Genomic DNA, 22,493 nt, shown 5'->3' with positions numbered 1-22,493 from the left:
CTTCTTAACCCATTCATCAGTTGACGGACATTTAGGCTCTTTCCATGATTTGGCTATTGTTGACATTGCTGCTATGAACATTGGGGTACGTGTGCCCCTATGCATCAGCACTTCTGTATCCCTTGGGTAAATCCCTAGCAGTGCTATTGCTGGGTCATAGGGGAGTTCTATGGATAGTTTTTTGAGGAACCTCCACACTGTTTTCCAGAGCAGCTGTACCAGTTTACATTCCCACCAACAGTGAAGGAGGGTGATCATTTCTCCACACCCTCATAAATTTTAAACTTCTAGGTAACAGGAGTAGCATCTAGTCAGCTGGACAGTCATGTGCTGCTTAGAAATGATCAAAGCATTGACACACCACTTTACCACTAGTTTAAACAGTCAGAAATATACTTGTCTTATTAATTAACAGAATGATAAAAACTATAGGATTTGGCAGCACCCCCAAATAAGCCCACAGCAGCCATTTTAGTGCCCCAATTTCTATAAGATGCTAAATGAGAGATAAAATTAAACTTTTCAGGTTCCAAGCGTGTGTGGGAGTCACAGAGAGCCACATGCTTTTTCTTTTTTTCTTTTGATTTAGGAGGACTATTTTCAGTTAGGTCACCCCTGCCAGGAGAGAAGAGCTGGGGCAAATAAGGCATTCCTGAGAATATCATCTCCCTTTATATAGAATTTTCCAGTTATCAAAGCACAACCATCCTCTTCTGATGAGTTCAGGCATCAGCAGTTGAGAAGAGGGTCACTCAGTGGGAAACTAACAGAAGTCTGAAGAGAGGCTTGTGATTGAAGGGTTCACGGCTGACCTCAGACATGATCGGCCCATGAAGTGGTGAGGCTGTCCTGGAGAGAGCATGAGCAGCACACGTCTGGATGTGTACTCCTTTGCATCTTAGTGCACGCTTGCACAGACATTACCTGTCCCAATATTCTGCCTAATTCACTGGAGAAGACTAGTGGATTACATGCAAAATAAAAGACTCTGCAAAGGGGACGTAGAACTCTGCAACTAGAAAATAAAGCCACGTGCCAATAATAAGAAAGCACAATGAGGCAGGCATTTAAATGATATCCTTTCAGATTCTCAGGGGAGTGCTAGTTTGTGGGCTACTACTAGGTGCTTGAATCAGAAGCAACCCTTTTACTCAGAAATAGTACCTGACATCTAGCACTAACCTGCTCTGTGACCTTGGGAAAAAAATCTCCTTACCTACCTGGATCTTAGTTGGATCATCTGTTAGATGAAAAGGCAGGATGAGGTAAGTAGAAAGGAATTTTGAGACTAGCTTCATTTATGCAGGCAACACTTGTTCATGAGTGAACATACCCTTATAATGGGGAGGCAGGGTGGTGTAGCCGTTACAGGATATATATATATATATATATATTTTTAAGTTTATTAATTTTGAGAGAGAGATGAATGGGCAGAGAGAATCCCAAGCTGGCTCCCCACCATCAGTGTGGAGCCCAATGCGGAGCTCAAACTCATGAACTGTGAGATCATAACCTGAGCTAAATTTGGATGCTTAACCAACTGAGCCACCCAGGCACCACACAGCATGGGTTTGAGTCAGAGAGGTTTAGGGTTTGAATCTGGGCCTCTTCCAGTAGCTAGATGTGGGACCTTTAGCAAGTTCTTTAGCCTTGATAAGCCTTGCTTTCATCACCTAAAAGAGTAAATACCACCCATGTGAAAAGCTGAAATGAAGGCTGAGACGGTATTATCAGTTAGTTGTCTAATAATGCCGTGTAACAAACCACTCCACGCTTAGTGTTGCACAATGTGCCTGGGACTAGAGCAGTGCTTGAGGCTGCAGAGATGCAAGAGGGGCAGGGTGATTCTGCTCCATGTGCTAACTCCTCTGGATTCCCCCAGCTCCCTAAGGCATGATTTTTATAGGGTGATGGCAAAAACACAGAGGCAAATCTTGGCTATACATTGCAAGCCTTTGTTCACATTACCTGATTGGCCAAGGCAAGTCACGTAGGCAAGTCCAAAATCAAGGGGTGGGAAAGTATTCAGTTCTCCATGAGGCTGAGTTTAATCTCAGCCCAGCACAGATGTGAGGCTCCTCTGCAACACAGGCTGGGCTTGATCAGAGCCATGACCGATCACTGACATCTCTGATTATGGGTTTTGCTTTTTGTTTGTTTTTTGGCCAACCTTCTCAAGGCCAATAAATCTTTCCTGTGCCACTTGAAGCAAACTAGAAAATTACTCTGGCTCAAAAATACCACCATCCTACTCACCTGTCTGATACTGCAATAGAAGTTTCTCTCTCGTTGGAATTACTGTCATCTTTTTCCTGTGGTCTTCCTATCAATAGCAAATACTTTGGAGGTAGGGAGGTATACAAAGTAATCATTAATCCATTAGGAAAGAAGGGTAGAAGGGAAGGAGAGAAAGGGTATGGGAGTATGGGGCAAACAAATGTAGCTGGGTCTCTGATATTAGACCTGGGTACAACTTAGAAATTGGGTGAATTTGGGGGCACCTGGGTGGCTCAGTCAGTTAAGCATCTCACTTTGGCTCAGGTCATGATCTCGCAGTTTGTGGGTTCGAGCCCCACATCGGGCTCTGTGCTGATAGCTTAGAGCCTGGAGCTTGCTTCAAATTCTGTGTCTCCCTCGCTCTCTGCCCCTCCCCTGCTCACACTCTGTCTGTCTCTCTCTCTCTCTGTCTCTCAAAAAAGAATTGGGTAAATTTTAATAAACTGATCAACTGTGGTCTTCTCCAAGGAAGAGGTTATTCTCCCCCACCTCTTAGGGAGTCCAAAACTTAGGCCTAAATTCTGGAGCACTGGTTTTAGGAATGAACTCAGCATCTCCACACTAATAACCCCCTCTGACTTCCCAAGTGATGGAAAAGGAAATGCCCATCCCTCACATAAATGTATGTAGGATTCTTTAACACTTGGGGGGTGAGGATGAAGGGTGTGGAGCCCTCCATTCTTTAGGTTTCCTTGATGCTTCCTCTACCTTCTAGCTTCCCCATGATTTCTAGCCCTGTCAAACGGCTCCTGACTCCAGACTCTCTCCAATTCCTTTAATCCAGGCCAGGTAATGCCCCATCCATCTCAGCCTGGCCCTCTCTTTCTAAACCCTTTTCATCCCAGACTCCCAACTGGGAGGCCACCCATCAACTACTCACAAACCTACCTATGAATAAGGATGAGGCTCAGCACCTACTTGGAACAGAGCATCAGTTTCTTCATCTATATAACTGGTTCCTTCATTGAGACAACTGAATTAAAACTATCCAGTGTTTATTATGAGATTGTCACAAAATAATATTAAAGATTTTGTACTCTGTAGAACTCTCCAATGTCGTAGGATATTTCTACAAAATCCACAGATTTCTACAGGTTCAATGGCAACTCTGCCTCCCACCAGCGTGTGCTCTGGGATTAGCACTGGGATGAGACAGTTAAGAGGGTATGGACACAGAGCCCGTGCCTCTGCCCTGTCAATGTGTGGGAGCCCTTTTGCCTCCTCTCTGGGCTCACAGGAGGAGCCTAGGGTCACTGCAGGGCTGTTTGCACTCTTTCATCTGTGAGAGGAGCCATTCAGAAGTAGACTTAATCATCAGTCAGTCACAGATTGCTTCCCAGTACAACCCAACATTGACAATTACTTAGTACATGGTACATTCTGTTCATGTTTATCCTCATCTTGAGGGTGACGACAGATACTAAACTCTTGACAGAGAGTGACCGTGAGCATTCTTTCATGAGTTGTTAATCATCCAATCTTCACTGTGAGCCTAGAATCCTTCTCCCACATTCCAGGATCGTGGAATAGGAAAGTCCAGTTATTCTGTGTTTGCTTCAGTGAGTCGCAGGTATGGGATCCTCTCCTCTGTGGTTTCAGAACTGCCACCCTTGGTGTGGGGTGAACAGCCAAGAGGTCTGGAAGAGGAGTGTGTCTAATATTCTGCCCTCCTCAAAAGGGAGGAAGGGGTGATACCAGTAGTGATAACCTTCCTGTGGTGGTTCCCTCTCCCCTGAAAACATCAGCCTTTGTTGTCTGTGGCGTAGTAACTAGGCCATGTGAGTTTAAGGCTTCCCCACCTTTGAAAGGCAATGGTAAGGTAGCTTAGATAAAACACGGTAGTGAAAGAAGAAATGTGGTACTTATAAGTGGTTGATGACAGTTTTTACTTTTCTAACTTTCAGGGCGTGTGCGCGTGTATGTGCATAAATGCATCCACACATGGGGGGGCAAGTGTGGGGCACATCAAATACTAACCTCATTAATACAAGAAATACCTGCTTTCGCAAGCTTCCAGATATGAAGGTATATAATACATCTGGCTTTGGTTTTGGCTTTGTCTACATCCTTGGAACAAAGGTTACACTGTGCCCAAATCTCCAGAATTTAGGCAAGTGAGAGAATTTAGGGCCGGCCAGTGTGATGTTCCTCTTCCACAGTCTCTGCGGCCATGGGAAATTTGAGAAGGAATACTAACAATGGAAGGAGGAATTCCAGAACACAATAGGCACCAGGAGAACGGTTATGCTCACTAGTTTTGCAAGTGTGGAAATACTAGTGATAACTTCAGTGGAGGATTAACAACCCCTCATTCTCATCATTGCCTTGGTTTCAGTCAACTCAACAGACTCTGCTGTAGATCTTTCCAGGCAGTGTTTTTGATGAGAGGTTTTAAAATACTGGTAATCAGCCCAATAGATTGCCTTTTATAATTACATTTTCCTTCTCAGAAAAATTAAGTCTTTAGAACACATACCCTATTTCTTCTGTAAGAAGGTTTGTCAAAATCATAGTCAGAAGGACTCCTTGAATCTCAACTCTTAAGGACTATTTAATAATACCCCTAAAATCTGCTGGATGGCATAGCAAATCAAGAGAGTTGGCACACTTTAAATTGGATCTGACCTTTAAATGAATTGTTTCATTTCATAACAGAATAATTTCTTGATCTGAGACTTGAGTCCCTGGTGCATGGGGCATTAACCAATGGCAGAGTCCTGTCTGTATCTGATGAAAGCCACCCATCCAGACCCTCGTACCCGTCAGACCACATCTCCTGGTCCTCTCCTCGACCCACTTTGCTCCAGCCTCACAGTCATCCGTTCGTCCTTTATAGTCTTTATACTTGTTCCCACCACAGGGTCTTTGCACTGGTTTTTACTTCCATCTGTGAATTTCTCCCCCTCCTACGATTCTCCCGGTTCCTTTGTCACCTTCTCAGAAGAACTGTACTCAAAGACTCCAAATAGCTTCCCCACACACTCAGTTACTTTAACTTATTATGTTTTATGTTCCTTATCACATTTATTGCTCCCAGAGCTGTTGTTTGCATATTTTTAAATGATCATTGTTGGTCTTCCTGTCAGAATTCAAGCTCCCCAGAACAGGCACCTCATACTCTTTGTTCACATAGGCAACCTCTCACCCAGAACAATGCTGGGCACACAGTGAGGATTCAATAAATGGGTGAATGAATGAAACTGATAAAATTTTGTTTTGTATCCTGTGGGTTTTAATGATACAGATCTCAGAACTGGCTCTGAGTTAACAAACAAGGATTGGCAACCCTGAGTATATTCTTAATAATGCCATTATCAATATTTTGTATTAGGCTAAGTGTTAGTGTAACAACATATTTAATAACCTTATATTTTATGAGCCTCTACTGTTTCTGTTTATGTGCATTTACTTTTTTTTTAAGTGTTTATGCTTGAAGCAGCCAGGAAAACTTCACATATCCAACCTCTGATTTTCTTGAAATATTTGAGAGATTGTGACAAGTTATATCTAACTGTATAATGTACTATGATTGACAGAATTAATTTAATAGTAAGAGATATTTTCTTAAAAAGCTGATTAACAGATCTGTAGTTTTATCATATTATTGACCTAAAGTACAAACAGCAGAATGCATTCTTTTCCACATGCCAAAGCTCCTAGACAATTAGGATCTGGCTTTGTAAGCTTGCAAGAGAAATATCAGCAGCCTCATTTTATGGATAAGGAGACTTCTGCTCAAAGAAGTAGGCAAGCCACTTTTCTAAAGCCATGCAGTTTATGAATTGGCAGATCTTGGACCTCAATTCCAGTGTGCAACTCCCTGGGGCCTCCTCTTTCCATTTCTAAGTGCCCAGCTGGGTGAACACCAGGGCAATGAATTTCAGGCTGTAAGAAAGGTGCTTCTATGTTCAATAGTATATTTTAGTAGAAACAGATCTAAAAGGAGGAAGATGTATAGCCACAAGGACTTCATAAGTAAATTACGGGGAATCCATGAGCTTTAAGAGGGTGCCTAGTGGAAAACATTGGGATGAAAATAAAAGTGCAGGAGCCACGGAGCCCAGCTAAAGGTGTGTGAGCCTTTCGTGTTACAGGACATGAAAACAGGTACAGGAGCCAAAAAAGTCATAATGGGGCAGCCCTCATCTCTCAGAACTGCTGTGAGTCCCATTCAGCTAAGAGCATAACCACCACCTGATACACATTCTAAACCCCTTGGTGACAAGTCTCAAAAAGGCAGAGGTGGGACTGACAGAAATCATCCCTCCAGAATTAATTTTGACCAACAAGGAAGAGCACATCAGCGATGTTGAAAAGAGAAGGATCTTTGGGAGAAACTCTTCCCTTGGGTCCAAAGGAAATAAATGCCAGAAAATGACAGAGAGTTGCCTTATACTTCAAGAAAGTTGATTACAAACATTTTCAAGGAAATGGTGAAGCTCATAGAAACAGAACTAAGAAGGATGACGTGGCTTTAAACACATAGATCCTGAATGCAAAATTGTGAATCATGAAAATAGAGGATGGAGAATCACAGAGTAATTACAATGGAAGCATTCTTTGATGAGCTTTTTACATAAGCCCTGCTATGGGAGAATACAAAATGGTGCCACGTGTCCTCAAGAACAGGGTGGCCCCACCTGAGGCCACACCTCTCTTGATTGATTTTCCCTACTTCTGAGAGTAGGGCAGTTTTTGACGTGATGGCCGGGGTGGGTGGTTGGCAAATGACGAAGAGTAGAAAACACTGAAGACGACAAAGATGAAGCAGACCCAGAGAGTTTTGTTTTGGTGTTCTCTGAGCTTCTTCAAGCTTAAAAGTTACAAAAGAAAAAGACTGCTATAAAGGATTGAAAGATAAATTAGAGAAGGAGATGGTGAGTAAGGGTATAGGGATTTTCAATGATGCTGCAAGTCTTAGTTTAGACAAATTATATTCTGTGACACTGAAAGGGATGGAATATTACATTCAGTATTCTCTGAGACAGTTGTATAGACTAGAAGATTATTAGCTAGCTAGACAAGACTAAAATCTCTATTTTCCCCAAACCACCCTTCCCCACCCCAAAATTATGGGTAGTATGTGAGGAGCAAGTCATAGAAACTATAGGTAATCAAATTTGATATCAGCCCAAACACAGAGTTCTCAATCTTTCTTCTCTCAAGAACCTTTTAGAATTATTAAGGACAGACCACAAAAAACTTTGGTTTGTGTTTTATCTAGCAGCATTTATCGTATCTGAAATTAAATCTGAGAAACATTTAAAATTTAAGAGGGGCACCTGGGTGGCTGAGCTGTTTTAGGCTAACTCTTGGTTTAGGCTCAAGGTCATGATCTCATGGTTTGCAAGATCCAGCCCCCGGGTGGGCTCTGTACTAAAAGCATGGAGCCTGCTTGGGATTCTGTCTCTCCTTCTCTTTCTGCGCCTCCCCCATTTTTTCTTTCTCCCAACAAACAAACAAACAAACAAAATACATACAAACATACATACATATTAAACAAAACAAACAAAAACTTAAGAATACAAAGTACACAAGGTGGCTGGGTGGCTCAGTTGGTTAAGTGTCCAACTCTTGGTTTCGGCTGTGATCTCAGTCTTGTGAGTTCGGGCCCTACATTAGGCTCTGTGCTGACAGAGCTGACAGTGCAGAGCATGCTTGGGATTCTCTCTCTCTCTCTCTCTCTCTCTCTCTCTCTCTTCCTCTCTCTCTCTCTCTGCCCCTCCTCCACTCATGCTGTCTCAGTCTTTCTCAAAATAAATAAATAAACTTAAAAAAAAAGAATACAAAGCACAGGATCCATTAGGCATCAGACCCAATGATAATCAAGACACATCATATAGCTTCAGGGAAACTCCACTGTACAATTAGGAGAGAATGAGAGCAGAAAATGCAAATGATGCCTTAGTGCTATGAAAACAGGTTTGGTCCTGCAGACCCCCTCAGAGAGAGAAGTTCTGGATCATACTCTGAGAACTGCTACACAAGCATTTCTCACCATGTCCCCAAAGAGATACGAATATAGATGCTCATAATAACATTATTTATAAATAGCAAATACTTGCCAATATCCCTTAGTAGAGAAATGGGTAAACTATAAAAAAAACCCTCTAATTTCTAAATAAATTCATTTTCTGCCTATCAATATGATTTATATTAAAACAATGTTAATTTTTTAAAAGTTGGAGAATATTATATCTGGTATGACATCATTAAATAACATTTCAATATGCTATGGGACACCTGGGTGGCTCAGTAGGTTGAGCGTCAGATTCTTGGTTTTAACTCAGGTCATGATCCCAGGGTCATGAGATCAAGCCCCATGCCAGGCTCTGTACTGAGCACAGAGCCTGCTTAAGATTCTATCTCTCTCCCCATCTGTCCCTTTCCCCTGCTTGTGCACTCTCTCTCTAAAATAAAATATATGTATATATGTACATATATACGTATATACGTATATATGTATATGTCAAAGAATACTATTATTTCTATAGCTCTACTTGCAGCTGAAAAAAACAAAATGAAGCAAATATTAAAATATGCTATCTGTTCATTTTAAGTAGAAGATACAAAGGCTTTTTAATATTATCCTCTGTATTTTTTTAGCATCTTTTAAATGATTTGTAGACTGTTACCAAGAGTGATCATTAAGTTCTAACTTCAGGCCACCTTAATAATGGTTCCCCCCGTCATCAGTGGCATCAGCAGCACCTGAGAGCTTGTTAGACCAACAAATCACAAGGCCCACCCCAGACCTCCTGAATCTGTATCTCTAGGTTGGGGCTGGGGAATGTAGGTATGACACGCTCCCCAAGAGAGTCTGATGAAAGCCCCAGCTTGAGAGCCAGAGTGCAAGAACAATTTGACCCTTCAACCTGCCACCTAAATAAATGCATCTAATTCAGCAGGAATTTTGGTCACATTGCTTATGATGGTTTGTGGACAAAATGACATTGGACAGAAAAAAAAATTTCTCAAAGGTACTTGCCAAATGTTCTAAAGGGATCCCCCAAGTCTCTGGGGTTTCAGATTTTCTTGGTTTGCCTACATGCCTTTGGCTTGAGTACATGAACCTTTTGACACCAATCTGAGCTAAACTGTGGCTTCTGGTTACATTTCTGACCATTTGGAAATCCTGATCAGCATAAACATGTATTGATTATACTTTATATGGATGAATTCCTTTATAATTACCTAAATCAAGGTTCTCAAAATGTGGTTTCCAGACCAGCAGCATCAGCATCACCTGGAAACTTATTAGAAATGCAAAATTCTGACCCTATCCCATTCTGCTGAATCAGAAACTTGGGGGAAGGCCCAGCAATCTGTGTGTTAGTACGCCCTCCAGGTGACTTTGATGGACTATAGTTTGAGAAACACTGACCTCAATAAATCTACATGGAAGAACAGTGTCCTGGCAAGAGTGATACCCAATTTAAAGAAGGTTCTGAACAGGAACAGCTGAATCTCTAATTAGAGGAGAGTTCATCACAATGGCGAATCTCCATTCAGAACCAGCCTGCCTGAAGCTTACTTACAGATACCCAAGAACCAGCACTTTGCCACAATGTAACGTGTAATGCGCACAATAATGTGCTACACACTTCTTCCATTAACTGCTTTCATGTTGTAATCTCCTAGTTTTCTTTGTCCCCTTTAAAGGACAACTTGAAGAAATTAGAATTATAATTCATGGTCTACTTAAATAACTTTGCCAAAATGGCTTTACATCAGCACAACTCTTTTCACTCCCTTCTGTCAATTCCTGCATAGCTCATTTCAAGGATTGTTCTGACTTCTGAGATAGATTCTGCATGATTCATAATATGTTAAAAATATGGAAGGTTTCTCCAGAGAAGGCATTTCCAAAAAGTGAGATTGTGCAAACTGCCTGGCATACTTTGGCCCCTTGAACCTTTTCTTTTTTTATTCCAGAGATGATGTGGAGTCAGCAGGATTCTCTCGGACCAATATTGTCCATCATGTGTCAATGGCACTGACTTCACTCACGGGATCTGGAGGAGAAGATCAATCTAAAGGAGTTGGTGGGAGTATCAAATATAGATTTATTGGGTGTCCTTCAGTTCAAACATTTGATTAACTCCACTCTTCTGAGGAAAATTCTACCTACCTGTTTACTGTTTTGTTATTCCTTGCCTGTTCTTATTATCCTTCTCACAGGCAACACTGCCTGAGCTCCCATATACTTCAGGCCTGGGTCTATACTGGTGATATATTTTCTAGTCATCTTGCAGTTTGCATTTAAGTGTCTATAACAAATATAATTTCGTACAGATTGGAGGCTCACCCGAGGGCATCGGGGCTAGAAAGCCCAGATAGTGAGTGAGAGAATCCTGGGGCTCAGGAGTTCAGCAGTTACAAACCTTGCTCTGACTCCCCAGTAGGGCTGGCAAATTCTGTCAGAGAGGATAATGAACTATACCATCTGAGAAATGGAAGGAATGAACTAGAAATCCTGTGAAATCCAACCTTCACCAAACATGGTGGATTATCACTGAGATGGGAGATTCCTCCTTCGTTGCCAGCCATGACGTGCTAGGACTCAGAGGAGTGAAAAACCATGGTGTGTAGATGACACTCTGTCCTTACTTGATAATACACACACTCTCTAATAAGACAGCGCATGTCCTGAGCCTTTAGCTAGGATGTGACTAAGACTCTGCCTCCTCCTAGACTGTTTCACATTAAATGATAATTACACCCAATGATTGTTTCACTTGGGCATTTTTCCTTCACCATGAGGCTCAATGGCAGAGAATTTTTCTAGGCACAGCACACCTTCCACTGTTTGGGTTTTATAAAAACTTGGGACAGAAGAAAAAATAATAAAAATAAAGAGCAAATTCTTTCACCCTATTGTTTACTCATGAGTGAAGCATTAGCCTTCTCTTAGGGAGAAAATCATGTTCAGTAGTAGAATATGGCCTAATATCAAGCAGTAGAGTTGGTTACTTGGTCGATTTATTTTTAATTTATTTATTTTTGTTTTTTAACTTTTTATTTTTCAAGTAGGCTTCACACCCAATGTGGAGCACAACGGGAACCTTGAACTCATGACCCTCAGATGAGACCTGAGCTGAGACCAAAAGTTACTTAACTGACTGAGCCACCCAGGGTAGGTGCTCCCTTTTTATTTAATCTATCTATCTATCTATCTATCTATCTATCTATCTATCTATCTATCTATCTATCTATCTATCTATTTATCTATTCATCTATTTATCTATCTATCTATCTATTTGGTTAATTTCTATTAAATACCAATCAATACTTGTTTTGAATGGGAGGTTCCTTTTTGTCCCTAAAGGTATATCTTCTCCAATATCCATCTTTTGAATATTTTACATTTTAGCTGGTCTGAAAATCAGAAAATCAAATTCACAAAATTCAGGATTAGAAGACTATTTATCTTTGGGAGGGACAGATCTACCTGTTCAATACCAGAACAGAATGACCAAGACTATGTGCACATGATGGAATCACAATTCTGCTTTACTTAGCTCAGGTGATACCTTATAAGAATTTCCTGTAACTTATAAGCCAGGCTTCCTTCTCTGCATCCTTTAAAAATGCATTCACTTTTGTTTTGTCTAATCACTTAAACACAATGTACTCAATATTCATGTTTACACAGAAGAGGATATTCATGTAGCCCAGATGTCTGCTAATATCATGAGCAAGAGACAGAATAGAATCTAACGTATTTTATAGCAAGATGATAAACTTCAGTGATGAGTAACTCCCAGAGGGAGTTTTTGGGCAATTTCTTGGTGGTCTACAGAATTCTTATTCTGAGAAGCAGAAGGAAACAGCAATGATTGTATTTTTTGTAATATTTTGACATTTTGAAATTTTCTGTGTCTTTCTGCTTTAACACAATTATTTTCATGAACATACCTTGCCGGAAATCCACTAGCCATTTCTTTAAGGTAAATTATATCATATTCTAGGACTCGAATGATTCATTTTTATTTGAAACAGTTCTTAGACCATGAAAACAAATATGAATATATATGTATGTAAACATACAATATATATATAACATACATATATGTGTGGATATGTATGTATATGTGTGTATGTGTATATACATACATACGAATCATTTATTATTGTTAAAATCTGTTAGTACTTCATCTGTTAAAAAAAATTTTTTTATGTCTTTATTTTATTTTGAGAGACAGAGACAGAGAGTGAGCAGGGGAGGGGCAGAAAGAGAAGGAGACACAGAATCTGAGGCAGGCTCCAGACACTGAGCCATCAGCACAGAGCCTGACGTGGGGCCTGAACCCACACACCGTGAGATCATGACCTGAGCCGAAGTCGGAAGCTCAACTGACTGAGCCACCCAGGCGCCCCCGTTAGTGTTACCTTTGATATGCAAGTTTAAACATTCTGAAGGGCAAATTCAAAACACCTAAAGGTTGCTTGTTTCATCAGTGGTTACTGGCAACACTTACCAGAGAGGGTAAATAATAGTCTTTGGTATGAAGACTAGCAAACACCACTTTATTTTTATTAAAAATTTTTAATGTTTATTTTTCACAGAGAGGGAGAGAGAGAGAGAGACAGTGTGTGAGTGGAGGAGGGGCAGAGAGAGAGAGAGAGAGGGAGACAGAACTCAAAGCAGACTCCAGGCTCTGAGCTGTCAGCACAGAGCCCAGCACAAGGCTCAAACTCACCAACTGTGAGATCATGACCTGAGCTGAAGTCGGACACTTAATTTACTGAGCCACCCAGATGCCCCAACAAACACCATTTTAAAGTAGAAATAAGACTTGTCTGTTTTGTGATTGCATTTCATGTGTTTGATTTAAAAAAAAAATCTCACATCTGAAAGTTGAGGTTCCTTTTCATGTGCTGCAATTTACAATAAGTGGTGAACATTATAATCACTGAAGAGTAAGTGTGGATAATCAGCAGATACTTAAAAACAAATGCATGATTTAGGCACTTTCTAGCTTGCCTATAAATATGGTACACTGCAGTAAATGGGAGCATGCTTCTTAAGCCAACGTAAAGACAGGATCCTCGCCATACCTTCATAGGAGCCAGCTGGATGGGTGTGATACAGGAAGGGTCTACCATGGGCTTCCGCCTGTTGGCCGTGTCTGCTAACAGGCTGTGCCATTGCTGCGGGAGGCCCGTGAATTTCTGCTCTTGCGGATCAAATCCAGTGTGAACCCTGTGTTCAAAGTTGGATGGACCAGATATTTCAATCTTTTTCTTTTTCTTTCCAAACATGATGCAAATACCTGGGGAATGCAAACAGAAAAAGAGATAGCTGTTTATATCTCACCAGCAGAAGACGATAGGAAAATTATCCATTCACAGTTCTATCTTTTCAATCATTCTTCTAGGTATCAGCTGCAAAACATGAACGTTGGATTTTCAGGGTGTGTAGATAAGATATTTCACTCATAATTTGTTTTCTCCTTGCACTTGCCATGTGGACTATATAGTTCCCTGCCCCACCGATTTTGGATTTGGCCATGTGAACTGCCTTGATATGGACTGGGCAGCAGTCCAGGGTGGAGGGTTTTGAAGGCACTGTGTGTTTCTACTGTCCTCCTTGTGCTTCTGTCTGGTGGGTGATACTCCCTTAGCCTAGATCTTGGAAGGAGTGATGCATGAAGCAGACCCAAATCCAACCTCCAGACTGAAGCCATGCCCAACTGAGCCACAGGTGACTGATGAGTAAGAAATCAAGGCTTATAATTAAGCCACTAAAATTCTCAACTTGTGATGTAGTATTAGCAAAACCAAAGCTGGGGAGGGAGGAGCATCTCGAAATTTGGTGTGCACTTGAAACCTCAAACCTTTGTATAGCAAAGTATTGGTTTACACACTAGAAATGAGGTTAATAATCACATTCAGCATATAAAATTATTATTAGGGTTAAACAAGTAAACCTTTGTAAAACACTCTGGAAAGTCCCTGACACAAGGGAAGTGCTACAAATATTAAGTAGATCTCTGAACAAATAAATAGGAAACTTGACTGGCGTTGCCTGCAGAGAAAGGAGCTGGGGAGACAAAGCAAGAAGAAAGACCCATTTTTCACTCTATATTATGTTTAGAACTTGGTAGAATGTATTTTGCCTGTTTGAAACAATGTAGTTTGCCTAATTAAAACATATCCTGTGAACAGGATACCTCTAGAAAAGATGTAAAATAGTCACTGTGTGCCTTATGGTACCGAAAACATGTAAGACAACCTGGGTTTGAATCCCAAGTAGGTCGCCTATTCACTATGGTCATGGGTAACTCCTTTTCCATTTCTCAGTTTATTGTGAATAGAACAATATTGATCATTTGGGGAATCCTGAAAAACACTGTTGAAGGCAATAAAAACGATGATGGATTGGCTTCAATGTTGCTTTGTTGGGGAAGCCTTATCTCAGCCTTTAGGCTTGAATACGTGAGTTATATATTCATACAGCTCCATGTACATATTCTTCCCAGCATTTATCCACTTGCTATCAATTAATTAAGTGTAATGGTGTGCTGGTGTCTGTTTTCCCTACTAGACATAGTAGGGAAACCTGTGGTAATAGCCACCAGAGAAGGGACCCTGTTGGCTTGTTCACTACTGCATGCCAGTACCTGGCATATAGTAGGGCTCAAGAAATATTTGCTCACAGACTAAAATCATGAGCACAGTACATTTCTTCAGTGAATGGCACTTGGGGTAAGAATGCCAAAGACCACCCTCAGGCTTAATTTCCTAGGAGCACTCACAGAACTTAGCATACACTCACACTACGGCTGTGATTTATTACAGTGAATGTATGCAAAGCATCAGCAGTAAAGGGAAAAGGCACAGGAGAAAACCAGGCATAAGTTTCCAGGGAGTCTCTAGGACACAAATAATTCCTCTAGCACTGAAAGGTGACAATACATGAAAAATGCTGTCAACCAGAGAGTTTGTCATAGACTCCGTGCCTGAGGATTTTATTCAGTATTAGCCACATAAGTACCCTTTGCTTAGTCCATGCCAAAATTTTAGAATCCAGAAGAAATGAGTGGTTTGGCATAAACAATATTGTTTGCATAAACAATTTAGGCACGGTGAATCATTCTTATCAGGGAAAGGTGGGACCTCTCTTAACATCCAAGCTTCTAGATGCAATCTTACAAATTTCTAAGATATATGGTCTCACACGTTAAGTCTTCTCTCCACAGGAGGTGTTATTATCATAGCTCTATGAAGGAAACAGAAGCTTAGATGTCAGAAAATGGCAAGTCTGGAGACTGAGAACCTCAAAACACAAGATTTTAATCACTAGAAAATGCAATGGTGCCCTGCACTGACCTTTTTAAAAACTTTTTTTTCAATGTTTTATTTATTTTTGATACAGAGAGAGACAGAGCATATGAGGAGGAGGGGTAGAGAGAGAAGGAGACACAGAACCGGAAGCAGGCTCCAGGCTCTGAACTAGCTGTCAGCACAGAACCTGACGCAGGGCTGGAACCCATGAATGTGAGATTTGACCTGAGCTGAAGTCGGAGGCTTAACCGACTGAGCCGCCCAGGCACCCCATGCACTGGCCTTCCTTACCAGGCATCTTCACTCCTACACTTCTTAGGAAACTTATTCCCCTAGAGATATGCATTGGTGGGGAAGGTGAGCTTTAGGTTCTGTCATGTCTCTCCAGAAAGACCCTTTTTCTGACTGAGTTGAACTCTGTCCCTGAGAAAGTAAGGTTAAAGGGCTGCTGGGAGCCAGGGCAACCCCTCAGGTAGAAAAAAAGGTGCCTGCTGTTTAGCATGTATGTAAAGCAAGTGCATGAAATACTTCAACCGGCTCTTGAGTTCCAGCAGACCTGCTTCCAGAACCATTTGGTAGATATTATTCAGGATAGAAAATTTTGCTACAGGTTTTAAAATTAGGCATTTCAAGACTTATTGCTGTTTCCTAATTTGTTTCATTATTAAACACACATGTGAGCACTCACCTGCTAGTCTGACTCAACGTTAACAAAAGTGTGTTCCTGGGAACACCAGCTTTCCAAAAGGTGAAAAATTTAGAGGATGAGATTGGTTCCTTAGTCAAATAAATTTGGGAAACAATGGATTATATCAATTTCCTTTGTGGGACTTCTCAAGGTCTTTATTATGGTAGCGTGTAGTTACATTCATAGAAAAAGAGAGTAAACAGACCCCTGGATCCCTGTTTCCGAACATTTCTTGCAAAACTCACAGCAAATGCTGCTTTAATGGATGGTTTCGGTCACCACGTGTTCTTGTATGGCAGCAGTCTTGGAAGAAACTGAAGGAAATCCAAATCCCTAGACTCTAAGACAACACTCTGACAGTTTACTGTCATCTCGGCCCTTAAGCTGCTTTCAGCAACACCCCAGCTCTCAGCCCCACCTTGGTGTGTTGTCCTGCTTGAAGCCTATGCCTAGTCTGAAAGCTCTTGTATGCGGCATCTCTTCCTCTGGGCCTATTACCTAGGATAATGAGCAGAGAGTCAAGGGCTGGCAAGCAAGAGAAGGACATCTGGGATCAGTTGTGTCAGGCTGCCTGGTATGGTGGGCACAGCACCTTACCAGGGATCAGAAAATGCTACTTAAGGTATATTTACATTGGGCTAATTGTGCCAGACACTGGTCTCATTGTATAAACTCATGCATCCTCTTTACAATAATTTGTGTTGTAAGGACTATTATTAATCCAGCCACATAGATAAGGAAACCAAGTCTTAAGGAGGTTAAGGAGTGCCCAAATTCACTCACGTAGGAAGAAACAGAAATGATCCGCAAGCCCAGGCAGTCCACATCCTAGGAACAGGCTCCTACACTCGCTGCCTTGAATACCAGAGCAGCCCCACTTCCGCAACATGGATCAGGATCAGGATCCTGGCAGCCTGCAATCCCAGATTCACCTAGCTTTTGGACTAGTTAGGATTACGAAATAAGAAGGCATTGGAAGAAGCCCTTTGAAAACATCAGCAATAGTAATACTAGGTAAAACAAAATGAATTATTTCCTGGAATCAGACATTGTCTAGGCTAAGTAGAATAGTCATTCTCTTATATTCTGACAGTTCTGTGAGGTATTACCTTTATTTTATAAGTGCAGGGATTTAAATGTTGGGAAGTTAAATTGCATGGTTAGTTACCCATGATACCATGGTTACCAAGTGGCAGGAATGGAGTGAAACCCAAATCTACTTCATTTCAGACTTGGCTCGTAAGAGGCCATGTTTGACTGTCGGGTTGCAAAGTCCTATTCGTTTTCAATATGTGATTAGGAGTCACTTTGAGGCAAAACTAATAATTGTGTGTCTGGAACTAGAACTAGCCTGGGTGCACAGGCAGGCTGGGGAACGCTCCCAAGCCCTGCGTGATATCACAAAGTAGCAGGGAATTTGAAGATAAACAACAAAATACATGTCACCTTGCAAGATGTACATTCTTTACAAAATATTTATAAATTGTTTAATGTTTACTTATTTTTTTGATAGAGAGAGAGAGACAGTGTTGGGGAGGGGCAGACAGAAAGAGGGAGACCCAGTATGTGGAGCAGCCTCTAGACTCTGAGCTGTCAGCACAAAGCCTGACATGGGGTTTGAACTCTGAAGGGCGAGATCATGACCTGAACTGAAGTCAGACACTGAACCGACTAAGACATCCAGGTGCTCCAATGAATGATTATTTATAAAGATTTCATTATGAAAATAAGACAAAGACAACAAAATACATTGGGAAAACCAAAACTGGAATAGAAAGAAAAGATAATCATAAGATAACTCTTTGCTCATCAGTAAGCAATGACAAAAACCACAAAATATAAGGACCATTTACATATATAACCAAAAAAGACTAAAAACATTACATTGGGAAAATAAGGGAGGTGGGCAGATTATGTAAGAAAGCTAAATTCTATCTACATGGCAAAAATAAAAGGAGGGAGATGCCTAAAATGCTGAAGCTGCACACATATATTTTTGGCTGTCTATAAAACACTGAGGGGTGTCTGGCTGGCTCAGTCAGTAGAGCATATGACTCCATCTCAGGGCTGTTAAGTTCAAATGCACATTGGGTGTAGATATAATTTAAAAATAAAATATTTTTTATAGTTTATTGTCAAGTTGGTTTCCATATAACACCCAGTGCTCTTCCCCACAAGTGCCCTCCTCCATCACCACCTCCTCTATCCCCCCGCCCCCTTCAACCCTCAGTTTGTTTTCAGTATTCAAGAGTCTCTCATGATTTGTGTCCCTCTCTCTCCCTAACTCTTTTTCCCCCTTTCCCCTCCCCATAGTCCTCTGTTAGGTTTCTCCTGTTAGACCTATGAGTGAAATCATATGGTATCTATTCTTCTCCACCTGACTTATTTCGCTTACATGACATCCTTGAGGTCCATCCACATTGCTACAAATGGCCAGATTTCATTCTTTTTCATAGTCATGTAGTATTCCATTGTATAGATAAACAACATCTTCTTGATCCATTCATCAGTTGATGGGCATTTAGGCTCTTTCCATGACTTGGCAATTGTTGAAAGTGCTGCTATGAACATTGAGGTACATGTGCCACTGTGCATCAGCACTTCTGTATCCTTGGGTAGGTTCCCAGCAGTGCTATTGCTGGATCATAAGGGAGTTCTATGGATAGTTTTTTGAGGAACCTCCACACTGTTTTCCAGAGCAGCTGCACCAGTTTACATTACCACCAACAGTGTAGGAGGGTGCCCATTTCTCCACATCCTTGCCAGCATCTATAGTCTCTTGATTTGTTCATTTTAGCCACTTTTACTGGAGTGAGGTGGTATCTCAGTGTGATTTTGATTTGTACTTCCCTAATGATGAGTGATGTTGAGCATCATTTCATGTGCCTGGAGGCCATCTGGATGTCCTCTTTGGAGAAGTGTCTGTTCATGTCTTCTGCCCATTTCTTCACTGGGTTATTTGTTTTTTGGGTGTGGAGTTTGGTGAGTTCCTTGTAGATTTTGGATACTAGCCCTTTATCTGATATGTCATTTGCAACTATCTTTTCCCATTCTGTCGGTTGCCTATTAGTTTTCTTGATTGTTTCCCTTGCAGTGCAGAAGCTTTTTATCTTAATGAGGTCTCAATAGTTCATTTTTGCTCTTGATTCCCTTGCCACTGGGGATGTGTCGAGTAGGAAATTTCTGCAATTGAGGTCAAGGAGGCTGTTTCCTACTTTCCATCTGTTCCAATGTGTCATTCAGGTCCTTTGTTTCTTTAGTGATTTTCTGTCTGGTTGATCTATCTATTACTGTAAGTGGAGTATTAAAATCCACTGCAATTAGCACATTCTTATCAATAAGATAGTTTCTGTTTGTGATTAGTTGTTTTATGTATTTGGGTGCTCACGAATTCAGGGCATAGTTTATAATTGTTAGCTCTTCCTGATGTAGAGACCCTGTAATTATTATATAATGTCCTTCTTCATTTTTTGTTACTGCCTTTAAAGTTCAGTATGTACAGTGTAAGTATGGCTACTCCAGCTTTCTTTTGACTTCCAGTCACATGATAGATATTTCTCCATTCCCTTACTTTCAATCTGAAGGTATCTTCAGGTCTGAAGTGAGTCTCTTATAGACAGCAAAAAGATGGATTTTGGTTTTTTTTAATCCATTCGGCTATCCTCTGTCATTTTGTTGGAGCATTCAGTCCATTTACATTCATTATGTTCTCTGTAGGGTTCATGTTTGTAGTGGTGTCTCTGGTACCTTGTATTCCTTGCAGCATTTCCCTCATAGAGTCCCTCTTAGGATTTCTTGTAGGGCTGGTTTGGTGGTCATGAATTCTTTCAATTTTTGTTTATTTGGGAACACCTTTATCTCTCATTCCATTTTGAATGACAGGCTCGCTGGATAAAGGATTCTTGGTTGCATATTTTTCCTGTTCATCACATTGAAGATTTCCTGCCATTCCTTTCTGGCCTGCCAAGTTTCATTAGATAGGTCTGTAACCAGTTTGATAGGTTTCCCTTTGTATGTTAGGGCCCCTTTTATCCTAGCTGCTTTCGAATTCTCTCTTTATCTTTATATTTTGCCAGTTTAACTATGATATGTCATGCTGAAGATCTTATTCAAGTTATGTCTGATGGGACTTTTCTGTGCCTCTTGGATTTCAATGTCTATTTCCTTCCCCAAATTGTGGAAGTTCTTGGCTATAATTTTATCAAGCATCCCTTCAGACCTTTTTCTGTTACTTCTTCTTCAGGAATTCCTATGATATGGATACTGTTCCATTTGATTATATCACTCAGATCTCGAATTCTCCTTTCGTGCTCCTGTATCAATTTCTCTTTCTTAGTTTCCTCTTTTTCTATAGCTGTGTCTTCTATTTCACCTATTCTCCTCCCTGTCTCTTCAATCTGTGCAGTGGCCACCTCCATTTTATTATGCACCTCATTTATAGCATTTTTAAACTCGTAACAGCTATTTTGAAGGTCCCTAGTCTTTGTACCAATAGCTTCTCTGATGACTTCTATGCTTTTTCCTAGCCCAGCAATTAATTTTATGACAATTGTTCTAAATTCTTGCTCAGTTTTGTTGCTTATATCTGTTTTGAGCAGTTCTGTGGCTGTGATTTCTTCCTGGAATTTCTTTAGAGGAGAGTTGTTTTACTTTGTGATTTTGGCTAGCTTTCTGTCTCTTGTTAGTTTTAAAAGCCCATTATGCACTGTTCACCTCTTAGTATTGTTCTATTAAAGGAGGCTCATTGACCGTCCAGGGCCTGTCATTTCAGGAAGTGTTCTTTTAGTGGTGTCTCTCGGTTTCTCTAGTGGGCCTTTGATTACTTTATTTCTCTACTCAGTGATATTTAGGACTCTCCATGTGTACTTTGGCTTGTTTCTTGAGGTAGCCCTAAAAAGGAAAACAGACAGACAAACACACAGGGAACAAAAGCATGCAAATGCACCAACAAATCAAACAAAGAAGCAAAGCAAAAGGAGAAAAAAAAAAGGAAAAGAAAAGATAAGAAAAAAAAGGGGGGAGGGGACAGAAACTACAAAAGACAAAGGACAGTCTATGTAAAACCAGCAGAGAGGAGAGATAAGAATGAGATAAGGGAAAATATATCTGGATGGCAAGAATTGATGTAATCATCACAGCACATCAATGTTGGTCTTTCCCAGACTCCAGGGGGCACAAGGAGAAAAGAAGGAAAAAAGAAAAAGGCATCTCTCCAGTGTGGATGGGCCTGGTTTGGTGTAGGTAGGTCCGATCTTGGGGGCTGCTCTCTGAGGCCCCGCCTTGGTGGTTGCTGGGAGAAGAATGGTGGTGCCCCCAAGCCCTTCTGGAACCAAGCGTTGCAAGCCACTCTTTTGAGTCCAATCTCTCTGTGCTGTGGCCAGCCCAAGTTGTTTTTCCCATGTCCTGCCTCATTTCCAAATCCTAGTCCACACACTTCAATGCTACTGCCTGAGATGAGATGTGCTCCTGCAGGAGAGCGGCTTTCTATCCGGGATTGAGTATGGGGGGGATGGGGAGCAGCTTTCTCTTAGCTCTGCCTGGAAACAGTTGTACCACCAAGCCCAAGGAAAAATGTGCCAGCTAAAGGGGACAAATTTCTCTCCCTGCACCCATCAGTTATATATGGGATGACAGTATCCTTCTCTGTCCCTCGCTAAGGTTCTTCTCTTCTCTAGAGACCACTCTATGGGAGTTTTTTCATCTCTTTCTCTTCCCCTCGTCTCTCCATGTCTCTCTGTGGCTCTGCACTGGGCTGGGGCTCCCTCTCCTCAGAGTTTCCAGCCCTGCCCATTTTTATTTCCCCAGTTCACATTCATTTAGGCACCTATGAGGCTGCCTTCTATGTAGACTCTCTCTGTTTTCCTCCCACTCTTGCAGATCAGAGTATTGTGGTTTCAGTCCTTCTCAGTTTGATAGTTGTGGGCAGGCTCCATACTTCTCTGCCATCTTACCCCTCTCTCAAAAATAAAATCTTTAAAAATAACACAACCCCCCCCCCAAAACACATCTGAAAGGGAAAAAAGGCCCAAACTGAAGAAATGTCATGGCAGCCTCTGGTAAGTAGAACTTGGAGTTATAATGGGGTAGGGTCAGGCAGTCGTTGGATTTCTCGTGCTTTTTTGTAAACCACATGTGGTATATTGCTTTCCTAAAAATTTTTTATGTTTATTTGAGAGAGGGTGTGAGTAGGGAAGGAGTGGGGGTGGGGGTGGTGGGGGTGAGGAGAGTGCGAGCGACA

At 41.2% G+C, this 22,493-nt stretch overlaps 1 protein-coding gene across 2 annotated transcripts in view; it reads right to left on the bottom strand.

Annotated features, from left to right (window-relative positions):
• The window catches only part of PAK5 (p21 (RAC1) activated kinase 5), a 281,523-nt gene that overhangs the window by 86,446 nt on the left and 172,584 nt on the right, over window positions 1-22,493 (bottom strand). For both annotated transcript variants that reach the window (XM_029917126.1, XM_029917127.1), the window contains exon 3: window positions 13,339-13,553. In XM_029917126.1, the coding sequence (XP_029772986.1) occupies window positions 13,339-13,542 (204 nt within the window). In that variant the 5' untranslated portion in view covers window positions 13,543-13,553. The remainder of the gene's footprint in view (window positions 1-13,338; window positions 13,554-22,493) is intronic.

This window comes from Suricata suricatta, chromosome 12, assembly GCF_006229205.1.
Source record: "Suricata suricatta isolate VVHF042 chromosome 12, meerkat_22Aug2017_6uvM2_HiC, whole genome shotgun sequence".
NCBI classification, from domain to species: Eukaryota; Metazoa; Chordata; class Mammalia; order Carnivora; family Herpestidae; genus Suricata; species Suricata suricatta.
The sequence above is the reverse complement of the archived record's forward strand: the minus strand, read 5'-3'. Positions and strand labels throughout refer to the sequence as shown.